This window comes from Pristis pectinata, chromosome 1 (assembly GCF_009764475.1).
Source record: "Pristis pectinata isolate sPriPec2 chromosome 1, sPriPec2.1.pri, whole genome shotgun sequence".
In the NCBI taxonomy this organism is placed as follows: Eukaryota; Metazoa; Chordata; class Chondrichthyes; order Rhinopristiformes; family Pristidae; genus Pristis; species Pristis pectinata.
In genome coordinates this window covers 42,590,127-42,603,180 of record NC_067405.1, presented here as the reverse complement: position 1 = coordinate 42,603,180, position 13,054 = coordinate 42,590,127, and the positions used below count along the sequence as shown (strand labels likewise).

General features: G+C 38.6%; 1 protein-coding gene across 1 annotated transcript in view; it reads right to left on the bottom strand.

Annotated features, from left to right (window-relative positions):
• Positions 1-13,054, bottom strand: part of LOC127574135 (kalirin-like) — a 500,886-nt gene that overhangs the window by 186,870 nt on the left and 300,962 nt on the right. The window contains exons 14-16 of the mRNA XM_052022913.1: positions 11,080-11,275; positions 7,464-7,630; positions 2,343-2,462 (exon numbers count right to left, since the gene is read on the bottom strand). Of these exons, the coding sequence (XP_051878873.1) occupies positions 2,343-2,462; positions 7,464-7,630; positions 11,080-11,275 (483 nt within the window). The remainder of the gene's footprint in view (positions 1-2,342; positions 2,463-7,463; positions 7,631-11,079; positions 11,276-13,054) is intronic.

The following is a 13,054-nucleotide window of genomic DNA, read 5'->3' as shown; positions in this document are numbered from 1 at the left end:
ATAAGCATTTGTAAAGCAATTGGAAGCCTTAGAAAGAAGAAAACACATTTTCTCCACATTGGAAGTATTGTCACCTTGATTTAGAAAACTGCCAATTTTACAGAATTTCTCAATACTTTGGAGCTACTATATAGCACATTTAGCACTACTGACTGTGGAGGAGCTTCAAAGCAAAGATGTTTCCATATGGTAGACGGCAGAAGTAGAAGTCATAAATATGTCACTAATAAATCCAGTAGGGAATTCAGGATAAATGTCTTTCCCCAGGGAACAATTAGACTGTGGAAATTGCTACCACAAGGAATACTTGAAGTGAATAGCACAGATAATTGTCAATGGTAGCCCATTATTTAGGAAGGGATGATAGAGAGAAAGCAGGAAATTAAAGATCTATTTATCTAATGTATGTTGTGGTAAGGGTACTAGTGCTCAGAAAGTGGAATACGTAGTGAATATTTTTAAGTTAACTTACCCAAATTCAATGAAAAATCGAAGAAAATTGAAAATCAGCATCTACATGCAAATTGCACAAAGTCCACTTTTTTTTGCCCAGGGTCCTCCATACATCTAATGTTGCAATGTAAGGGAATCCCTGGATCTGCAGTGGTGACTGCAGGTCTCACACACAGAAAAAGGCTTTCACAGTAAAGAGGACCTGTTTGAGCAAATCCCAAGTTTGTGTTGGGAACTTGACTTAGCTAGGACCACCCTGACTTTCAGGCCCCCAACTTCTAATCCTACCTTTAGCTACCAATTCTGTGACTGACTTCTGATCCTACTCCAGCAGCTAACCCTTGTCACTAAGCATTGATTAGCCCAAACGCACTTCCAATCCGAGGAGACCAAAGGCACACCTTCAAGCTTCTTTCCCCACCAATTCCTTGTACCGAGCCTCGGCTCTGGACTTACCTGATTCCCTTCATACATTTTGCAATTGTAGACCATATGAAGGAAAGATTTACGGTGTGCAAGACCTTTTCAGTTGTGTGTGATGCCTTGGACCTGAAGTACTAAGCAGAGAGCCCTTGAACAAAACATTTGTTTGCTCATTGCAAACTGACTGCTTGATGTGCATTCACAGATTTCAACCAATGTCTAGGACTAGCATTTGGAGTAGAAAGCCTGGACACATGGACTATTATGAACTGAGCAGGAAGAACCAACACAAATTTTAAGAAAGACTGAGAACATACTAATTAGAAGCAGAGGCAGGCCATTACACTCTCGAACCTTGCATCACCATCCATAAAATCATATCTGGTCTGTATCTTGTCAACTATACTGCCTGAGACCCATAATCCTCAATTCTTAACAATGAAAAAATAAAAAGGAATGAACACTGTACTATAAAGGAGTCCAGTTAGAGTTCTATGTAGCTGTATTGTAATTGTAAATGGTGTTAACATAGCAAAAATGCCCTGTCATACAAATCACTTCCTTTGGCACCACTTTTTCTGTATCCTTCATCGTGTGAAAGAAGAAAGAAATCTAAAAGTAGTTTATTTGCATAGCATGATTTAACCTCAGAGAAATAAAACAGCAGCAGGGGTTGGTGGGGGAAGGATGTGACATTCCTCACATAAAATTTCAATTTGAGCAGGATATAAAACTTCAGCAAAGTGACTGCACTTTTGCAAAACCTGGGTTTTTGAAATGTTGATGTCAAAAATAGCTTTTGCTGAAAACTTGTTGTAAAGAATGTTTAGAGATTGGATATGTAAAGAGAACGATACTTAATCTAATCATTTTGCTCAAATTTATCAGTACATACTGTGTAGTAATTCCATCAAGTATTCTGGGGAGGTGGGATAATGATTATTGCTCTCTATTTAATGGATCAGAATATTTGTTTATAAGTTGGCATATCATTTTTGTGTTAAAGAAACTCAATTTATTTTAGACCTTAGTTGGGCAAGTTATTTGCTTCAATTGCTCCTGCTGCAGCACTATTACTTCACCAAATATGTGACACTAAATCCTCTTTAGATATGTAAATGACCATTACATTTCCAGCCAAATTATTGTTGTGGCTCAGAAACAGCTCTGAAGAAATAACTTGCAATTTCACATTACATGCTGACAGATTTTTTTGGATTGTTCATACATCCAAGACAACAACTGAATATCACCCTCAGTCTATATGAACAGTACAAGAAAATGTGAGACTTTATTGTGTTACAGTTCATAGCAAGGAGAAGAATGCATGTAATGTCAGAAATAGTTCTAGTGTTGTTTGCTGCTTCCCATTGGATATTGGAAACAAATCTCCTGATTGTACAGAGCAAAATAAAAACCCCACAACTCAGCTTCAATTCAAAGCCCAATTCAAAAGTAGGCATTACCTCTATGGCAAGCTGAAATTGCTCATGTTCTCGTTGAAGCTGTTCTGCTTCTGAAAGTGAGCTAGCATTAACAAGGCTAGCATTGAGCATGGATTCCCCATTTCGTATCCAGCCTAATACCTGCAGGAAAAAGAAAGCAATTAGAAGCTTAATACGATTTCAACATAAAACATTTTCAGTACAGCAGGTTCTCTGATTTCCCTTTATATTGGTTAAAAGAAACTGCTCCTGGGAATACGAAGATCTGAAATGCAGTGTCATTTACAATCCAGGCAATGCAGTCAATGCATCATAATCAATAACATCCCTTAGGGGATCAGAGATGTATGCTTCAATCATTCTTTTGATGAAAAGAAAAAGGTCAAAACTGCAGGATTGTCAGGATTACTATTTGTCCAGAACTAATATACTGATTTCCAGCACTGTTACTTTATCAATAGAGAGTGATTCATCGCACAGAATATTAGAACAAGGTATGCATCTAAAGGAAAGTAATACTGATAGTTCAGCACTTATCCAGGTTATAAGAGGATTAATAAATAATCAACCATTTGTGAACATGGTGCTATTTTGATTGCCCTAATGTTCTCTGGAATCAAAAACATTCTTAATGCACAATTAACAAAAAGGAGTATCAATCACTTTTGTGTGTTAATATATATATATTATAATGTTCACTTAGAAATTCAGGTGTTTGGAAAAGGAATGTTTCCATATGCCTCTTCAGTAACATCTGTCACCCTTCAACTCAAGGCTGTAATCCTGAGAAATCTGATTCCACAAGACAGATCACAGACAACAGTGTTTCAGAGCATTTAACAAGCTCAGTCCTTTCAAAATTACTTTCCATTCAACTACACTCCACTGCTCTACCAGAAGGTCACACAGCTTTAAGAAACTTATAGGTTTAAGTTTACTGGTAACAAATACTGGTCAGTTACTTCCCTCAATTTAAGAAAAAGACAAGGTTATTGACTATTTAGGCAGAAACTGATCTAAGTTGTATTGAGCTATTAATTTACACATAGTTATTGTCAACAGCTCAACCCAATTATCTTATTAAATCATTTGTGGTTTATGTTTAACTTGGATTTTTGACGTTAAACATAAAGCAAATGCAACCAAACTGGTGAGTAAAATTAGTTAGGGAATTTCTTCCGAGATGAACCATCGCAGTTACTGCTCTGAAGCAAGTTAAAAAGCTTGTTATGGGCTGGTTGATGACAGTTTCTGACAAAGACAGTAAAAATTGTAGGGTTAATATTGCTGCCTAACACCAACAGTCCTAAATGACACTATTGGCACTTAGCTACTTAAATGGCTGTAAGTCTGGGATTTCCGAGCATGCAGTGTCGAACTGGAAAGTCCTGGAATTACTGACAAAGTCTGAAGGTTCAATCTGTTAGTTCAGGATGCTGCCACACAAAGTCCAGCAGTGCACCCAGTGTCACTCAGAAACAAACATACACTCGAACATACAAATTAGGAGCAGGAGTCAGCCACTCAGTCCATTGACTCTGCTTCGTCATTCAATAAGATCACAGTTGAGGACCTGATTAACATTTCAACTCAACATTCCTGTCTATCTCCATCCTTCTCACCTTCAAGTATCTACTTAACTCTGCCTTAATAATATTCAAAGACTCTGCTTTCTCTGGCCTTTAAGCTTGAGAGTTCAAAAGACTTAAGACCATTTGTGAGAGAAAAAAATGCCTCATCTCTGTATAAAATGGGCAATGTCTTATTTTTAAACAATGATGCCTCGTTCTCGATTCTCCCAGAAGGGGAAAAATCCTCTTCCTAATCACCATGTCAACACCCCTTGAGACCTTATACTCCAGCAATTATGGTGGGAAAATTGCCTCTTAAATCTCTGGTTGATTTCAAGGGTGATTGTAGATTAGAAGGCAAAGGAGTAAATAAGCTCTTGTTTTAACTTATTTCTGTTCAGACTAAGATTTTTAATTATTTATGTGCTCTTAGTTAATTTTTGCATTCTAAGACTAATATTTATTTATTTTCTTGTTTCAACTTTAATAGTTTTAAATGTTTCTTACATTTAAAAACTATTAAAAACCAATCAGCTTGGGGCAGGCTTGCTTACTGTGCTACCCATGGCCTTCTCACCTTTCAGACACTCTGTTAGAGTCTGGAGACACAAGCAACTGCAGATGCTGAAATCTGGAGCAAAAAACAAACTGCTGAAAGAACTCAATGGGTCAAGCTCCATCTATGGAGACAAAGGGATGGTCAATGTTTCTGGTCAAAACCCTACACAGGACTGAGAGTGTGGAGGGGGGATAGTATCAATAAGTGAGAGGGAGAGGTGAGGCAAAGGCTGGTAGGTGATGGGTGGAACCAGATAAGGGAGGCGTGATGGGCGGATGAAACTAGGTGGGGGAGGTGATGGGAAAGGTAAACCAAGGGAGAAGAAACCCATTTGGATCACTGTGTGGGTGATGAGCAGATAGCACCAGGTGGGTGAGGAGGACAAGTCTACATAATGGGGGGGGGGGGGGGGGGAATAGAAGCAGTGAACAAAGGGAGGGAAACCATGGATGCACTGATCAGAGAGGAAATGAGACAAAGGGAGAGTGGGTTACCTAATTCTTTTGTTATTCTTCTTATATTTCTATCTATTACCTACCAGCCTCTCTCAACAAGCCCCACTTCCTCTCCCACCTGGCGCCATCTGCCCATCATCCTTCCCTCATCCGGTTCCACCTACCACCTACCAGCCTCTGTCTCACCCCTCTCTCTCACTTCTATATATTGACAATCTTCCCTCTGAAGCAGGATTTCACCCTGAAATGTCATTGCCTCCACAGATGCTGCCTGACCCACTGACTTCTTCCAGCAGTTTATTTATTGCTGTTAAGAGTCTGAGTTGTTTTAGCTGGGGCAATTTATCATCTGCATCCTGACCAAGTGCAGACAGGCATGGGAGTTTGCAACAGTGATTTCAGGTGGAACGACCAAGGCAGCAAAATCTATCCCATGGCTTTGTTTGCTGTGGTACTTAGTTAAGTTCAGTTTCAAGTTGGTAAGCTTTAATTTTCTGAATAAAGCCGAATCTCACTGAATTAGCAACTATCATTGCAAATTAACATATGGTAGATTTAAGGGAGAACAGACTAATCAATGTTTTGTGTGCATTCCATTATCCACACATATTTTGTTTTACATTTTTCTTGTACACAAGGATGAACCCATACAAAAACTGTTGGGACTTGTATAAGCCAATCATGTGATTGAAACTTCCATAGAAGTAGGATCCAAGCTTTTAATGCTTGATTCAATCTCCAAATCAGAAATTTGCTGCTCAACCCATAATCCAGGCTGGTATCTTAGTGCAGTATCAAGTGCATTGCCATATGTGTTGTCTTTCTGACAAATGTTACATCAAGGTTCTGCCTGTTTGTTCAGATGGATGAATGAGATCCAATAGCACTTTTCAAAGAAGTCAATCTCCTGCTTCCTTGACCAAGAATCTAGAGTAGTAGAGAACATGAATTTAACGTGAGAGGGAGTAAGTTTAAAGGAGATAGAACACTATGTTCTTTGTAACCTTCACAAACAAGTTAATTGGTTATGCGTCATATTTACCATTTGTAGGATGAACTGATTGCTGTGTTTCCTTACTTCAAAACATAATTCACTGATTGTGAATCGATTTGAGATATCCTTAGAATGTGATGCTGCATGAATAAATGCAACAACTCATTCTTCTCTTAAGCTGATGATGCAAACATTGGCAATCATACGAAATGTAGCATAACATTCACATATAATCCCTTAAACATCTTCATCACAATAATGATTCTCAGGCTGCACCCTGTTCTGTGCACTTCACTGGGTATCATGCAACTAGAATTATTCATTTTGATGTCAAATTAACCATTTTTAGAAAATATCATACTTGAAAAAAAGGGAAAACGATTATGCCCTCCTTGTACTATTCTGTGACGTCTTGAATAGCTGAAATGAATCTTTACCTGTAATTGACACAGACCCAGTGTTAATCTAAAAATAGGAAAGGATAAGGGGCACCCCCACTTGTCCTGTGGTTTAAATGGGTGCCCTTCAAAATGATATCAGCCAGGATATCTATGCATCTCTACATTCTCTGTGATCTCCTCATGGCATTGGTGCTCTTGTCTGAAACAGAGCTTATAAATAGATATTACCAGTAGATTTGGGGAGTCCTGTTTCTTTGATAATGCCTGTGTAAGTCTGACACTCAAAGGTAAAAGAGAGAGAGGATTATAACCATTTTGCATCATTTGCTTATGATTTTGCTGTGGCTGAACTGATGTATTGGTCTTTTTGCTCCTCCAATACGGAGTGCCAAACACTACCTTAAAAAAGTGACCTTTTGCATTACAAAAATCTCTATGAATCAATGTAACAACAAATAGGGTAGCTAATAATTCTAGTTTTTAGATATATCAACCGTTTTAATGGTTCTTCAAAAAATACATAGTGCATAATGGCTACATGTGAAGACTGCTCCTACAAACTAATTGTTACCTGTTAAACTTACTGAATAGCCATTTACTGTGTACAGATTTGTTCACACCATTTTTGCTGGTGGTTCAAACACAGAAGTGGAAGACTTGCAGGAAGAGATATTAGTTGTTATTACCCAGCTTGAAAGTGAAAATGAACAGTCGATTTGATGGCTTACTAGCAAATACCTAGCATCATAGAACTGAAGGGCATACACATACAATATTTCCCGATGACCTAGAAGGAGGCCTCTTCAGATCATTGAGTTTATGCCGGCTCACACCCAACTGAATTACCCAATAATTTTCCCTGTAACCTATTCTCCCCATATTGCAATCAACTCCACTCAGATTCTATCACTCACCTACACACTAAGGGCAATTTACAGTGGCCAGTTTACCTACTCAGGGGAAACTCATGTGGCCAAAGGCAGAATATGCAAACTCCACAAAAACTGACCAAAGGTCAGAATCTTGGTCATTGGAGATGTGAGAAAACAGCTCTAATAGCTGTACCACTGTGTTCCTTGATGTGCATCACTTCAAGCTTAACACTAAAAAAGAGAAACACTTTCATAGTACCTTCTGCTTTAAGAAATCATTCTTCACTTACTTGCTTAACTTCTGCTTGCAGATGACGGAGCTGTAAGCATTGCTCCAGGCGCTTCTGGGTCTGATCTGCATTCAGCTCAAGCTCTTGCTGCTTTTCATGAAGAAAATCCAGCAGCTCCTGGACTTGTGTTCCTAAGTCCATATCTTTATCACACGTGAGTTCAATTCCTGATTAAAATAAACACATTTCACTGTTTATTTACAAACCATGCCCTTCTGCTGCTTCTCAGCATCTGAATTCTCTTTATTTTTATTACATCAAAAAGAAGCAATAGTTAATGCAGCAGAACTTCCCTCCTCCCAGACCTATCAGGTTGAAGGGTCACTTACCATCCTCAAGTCCATCTATGGAGAATAATCCCTTGAGAAAAGAGGTCACAAATAAAACTTTCCACTTTCCTAAATATAGGATATCATTCCAGAAGGAATGAAACTTTCTACTTCTTCATAATTAAGACATCCTTCCAGAGGGAGGGAAAAAATTAATTGTACCCAAAACAAATTTACCAATCCACCAACATCCTAGATCCTTCCATCCTAGATCGATCAGCATAATGGTATCCTTTTACTTGGTGAATATTGACTGCTGGATTGGCAATTATACGATATCTAAGCACAGTATTAATTAACTTTAGACAGTTACCCTTACACTGATAGTTACTATCTAATGTAGGCATACATCATTATGACCATGGAAATGACAAGAGATCTCTGAAATTCCATTTTCTAAGAGCACCTGTGAAACTGAGTGACAGTTTTCACTTGGAGTTCTTGTTGCATGAATAGTGTTTAATTATTATATTCTAACTACGTTTTGCAAAAATCCTGTTCTCAAAGGATAAGTACATGTGAATACTTCAATTCAGCACACAAATTGCCGCAGCATACTCCATGGCAAACATGATGTGCAAACTCAACTAATTTCAATGCTAGACAACTCCTCAGTTGCACCCCGATCATATTACTATATGCCCAGTATGTGCAGTCACTGGGTTCTCAACCCCTAATGGAGTCCATTGCAGAATGTACAAACTTACAAACATGAGACATGAAAAATCCAAACATTTCTATAAACATCTTGAAGCCAGAGACTAGTTATATGACACAATTCTTAATGGGGTGACACTCTGACAATCACTCTTCACAAACAATTTTACATACAGTACTTTGCTTCCCCACATTAAAAAAAACAAACTGATTTAACATATTTACAAATTTTACAAATTCAACCGTCACCAGTTTCTCTACTTTTTGTGATATCCACAAGCTGTTACTTGCGTTAACAAGTATTGTTAAAATATGATCCATCTCTTGACTTAATAACATTGGTCTCAACTTTCCCCTCCTTAGAAAAATCAATTGTTGATTCCACTTGAACAATAGTTAGACACACACACAGATGTCTTTACTATTGCAGTCTTCTTTGTTCAGATAAAATGGTCAGTGTAGCCCATATACTCCTTTATCTCTCCAGTTCTGGTCGCCTCATGATGTGGAGGCGTTGGAAAGGGTGCAGAGGAGATTTACCAGGATGCTGCCTGGATTAGAGAGTATGGATTATGAGGAGAGACTAAAGGAGCTAGAGCTGTTCTCATTGGAGAGGAGGAGGATGAGGGGAGACATGATAGAGGTATACAAGATATTGAGAGGAATAGATAGAGTGGACAGCTAGCACCTCTTTCCCAGGGCACCAATGCTCAAAACAAGAGGACATGGCTTTAAGGTAATGGGGGGGAAGTTCAAGGGAGATGTCAGAGGGAGGTTTTTCACCCAGAGAGTGGTTGGTGCATGGAATGCACTGCCTGGGGTGGTGGTGGAGGCTGATACATCAGACAAGTTCAAGAGATTGTTAGATAAGCACATGGAGGAATTTAAGATAGAGGGATATGTGGGAGGAAGGGGTTAGATAGTCTTAGGTGTGGTTTGAAGGGCGGCACAACATGGTGGGCTGAAGGCCCTGTATTGTGCTGTATTGTTCCATGGTTTAATCTATCTCTTATCTCCAACCTGCCTGGAGTTCTCAATACCCAAAGTTTTCCAGGCTAAGCCTCTTATTACTGCTTGTTTTGATGCATTTTGTGTCACTCGCCTCTCTTTCACTTTTGCTTCCTTACTGGGTTCTCTTCTATTCATTAGATTTCAGTAGGAGTAAGTCCTGTTGAGTGTGGTGTTGTTCAATTGCTCAGGAAAAATACTGAAAGATCAAGTGTGAGCAAGTGCTTCATCACTGCTTCCTTTACTCTGACCTTTCTGCTTCTCTATTTGAAGTTGGGTGATCAGTAGAAGCAAAATTTTGTTTTATTCTATTGTTCTTTATGAACTATTGTAGATTTATTATTATTTGAATATAACTCTTCAATAAGTCTTTGATTGGCAAAGATAGATCTTAACTTCTTGGTTATATGCTCTATATAACCCAATTGCTTTCCTGGTATTTTTTTTCAAATACCTATCAATACTGCTCCTTTTCCATAACCGATATGGAATTTTTGGAATGGTCTTACATGCCTGGAGTGGTGCTTTAGAAAGTTGTTCCTGCAATCCTGACTTACCATACATCTATTGGCTAGGTTTTCTATTTTTTTGTGGATGCCAGGTAAATAGACAAATCCTCCAGCCATTGCTTTCATATTTACTCTACTCAAGTGTTCTGTATATAGTTTTTTCTCCATAATCTCCTTTTGTAATTTTATGACAATCAGATAGGTTCTTGTTTACAGTTACAGAGATGAGCTTTAATTCAATTTATTTAATTACTTGAAATTAAATTTCCTGGCTGCTATGGTTGGATACAAATTCTTGTCTTGATATCAACGTTCCAAAACTCTGGTTGCCCATCCAGTAACTTAATCACTATGCTACTGTAAACATTTGATAATTGGGGGAGAAGGGATGGGTGCAGGGTGGAGGGTGTATGAAGAATGGGCTGGAGATGAAAATGAAGAAACTACTCAGTGAAGTAAACGTCAGGAAAAAAAATATAGAGGACTGGGCATTATTAAACCAGATCATATCTTCTACAGAATTGTTATGGGAATTGGACAGTTTTAAGGTGCAACAAGAACGAGAAGCAACGAGGTGTATATTACAGGCTGTGTTGCATGATACCACAAATGTAAATGTAAATAATTGAAGTAAAATAAATTTAAATGCATACTGTATGTAAAATTAGGTTGTATAGACAGAAGAAATCCATAAGCAGTAGAGTTATGGAATCAACAGTACAGAAATGCCCTTCAGTCCATCGAGTCAATAGAAAACAGCAATTAGACTTAAACTCTAGACTCCAACCTGTAGAATCAAAATTGTCTGGACCCAAGAAGCACGTTGCTAAGCACGTCATGTAAAGCTTTCAGAGTATTCTGAAAGTCAAGTTGCTTTCATATGGATAAATCTGTGCTCTGTTCCATTCACTGATTCTCCTCACCCACTGAGCTAGAAAAAAATTGCATAAACTGAGTGGTTAATTAACTTGCTGCAGGTCTCTTTGTTACTTTAGAATATCTGCTTGTTGAATAAGCCTTGCCTCCAGAACTAGTGGAATGAACCACATTCACTCACTTTGTGAAACCCATCGTACAAAAAAGACATATGCAAGGAAACTTATGCTGCAGTACCTGATGCTTGCACTTCCATAATGTATTGATGTAAATCTTGGCCCTGCTGAATTACATCAAATGTCATGTTGTTCATGGCCAACTTCCGTTCTGTGTGTCGTTGCAGCCGCTGTTCAGCTAAAGTTAGGTCTTCTGTATTAAAGTCATTCATTTGCCGGATAAGATCTTCATTCCAGGCATCTAACTCTCCTGTTACCTAATGGTATACCACAAAAATAGAAAAGTGATAAAGTTTGCAATAATAATTTACATTATTCTAAATAATTAAAGACCTAATTTCTCTGCTACAATCATAAAATTAAATAGCTCCCTATTGAATGGAGCCTTCCCCTTTGTAAGTTTAAGCAGCTACCTATTGATAAGTACCCTTATACTATATAAGGGCATCATTTACAAGAAAATCCTAATTAAATACAAACTTAAAAGAGACAGCAGGTAGTGCTCAAGAACCAATGTTGTGAGGCTGCTGTTTGGTTATACTAACATGTATTCAATACCTGTACATAAACCTTTCACAGAAGCACATTGATCTGGTCTCCCTCGGTATTCCTTTATATTGCACACCAGCTGGAAGAAGCTATGAGAGTGGCAAGGAAACAGAATATACTATGGCTGAAAAAATTCTTCCTCAGATCTCCTCTAAACCTCTAACACCTTACTCTAAACCTTTGCCATGGGAAAATGTTTCCTACTGTCTAGCCTATCTATACAACTTGTGATTTTGTATACCTCTATCAGGACTCCACTCATCCTCCTCCACAGCGAGGAAAACAAACCCAGCTTATCCAGTCTCTTCTCACAGCTGAAACTCTCCATCCCAGGCAACATCTTGGCGAATCTCCTCTGCACTCTCTCCATTGTAATCATGTCCTTCCTATAATGTGGCAACCAGAACTGCACACAATTCTCCAGCTGTGGTATAACCAATGTTTTATAAAGTTGTACTATAACATTCTTGTTCTTACATTCAATGCCCCTACTAATGAAGGCAAATATCCCATATGCCTTATTTACCACTTTATCTGCTTGTGCTGTCACTGTCAGGGATCTCTGAACTTGCACACCAATGTTTCGCTCTTCCACAATATTGCCAAGGGCTCTATAATTAATTGCGGATGTCCTATCCTTATTAGTCTTCCCAATGTACATCACCTCAAACTTATCAGGATTCAATTCCATCTGCCATTGCTCTGCCCAACTTACCAACTGATCAATATTGTCTTGTCATGTTAGACTATCATCCTCACTGTTAACAACAACTCCAATTTTCATGTTATCTACAAACTAAACGATCATACTTCTTACATTCACATACAAATTGTTAATGTAAATAACAAACAGTAAGGGTACCAGCACTGGCCCCTGTGGTACATCACTGCTCACAAGCTTCCAATCACAAAAGCAAACCTCCACCATCATCCTCTGCGTCCTACTCCCAAACCAATTTTGGTTTGCTAACTTGCCCTGGATCCCATGGGCTCTAAGCTTCTGGACCAGTTTCCCATTTGGAACCTTGTCGAAGGCCTTACTGAAGTCCATGCAGACTATATCAACTGCATTGCCCTCGTCCAAGCATTTTGTTAGTTTTTCTAAAAGTTCAATTGTTGGTCAGACAGGACTTCCCTCTAATAGAGTTACGCTGACTTACTCTTTGATTAATCCCTGCCTTTCCAAGTATAAATTAATCCTGTTCCTCAGAATTTTTCCAATAATTTCCCAGCACCGATGTTAGACTTACAGGCCTGTAATTACCTGGCTCATCCCTGCCGACCCTCTTGAATATAGGTGCCACATTTGCTTTCTTCCGGTATGCACCTCATTACTGGTGGCCACCTCACTTCTGGCCAAAGATGGTTGCCAATGCTTCAGCCTTGTAATGTTCTGGGCTCTACTATTATGAGGATTGTGTGTTTTTGAATCTTCCTCTCCCACTAGCTGTTTAATTGTAATGCTGATTGATTGGTCGGTTGTGGGA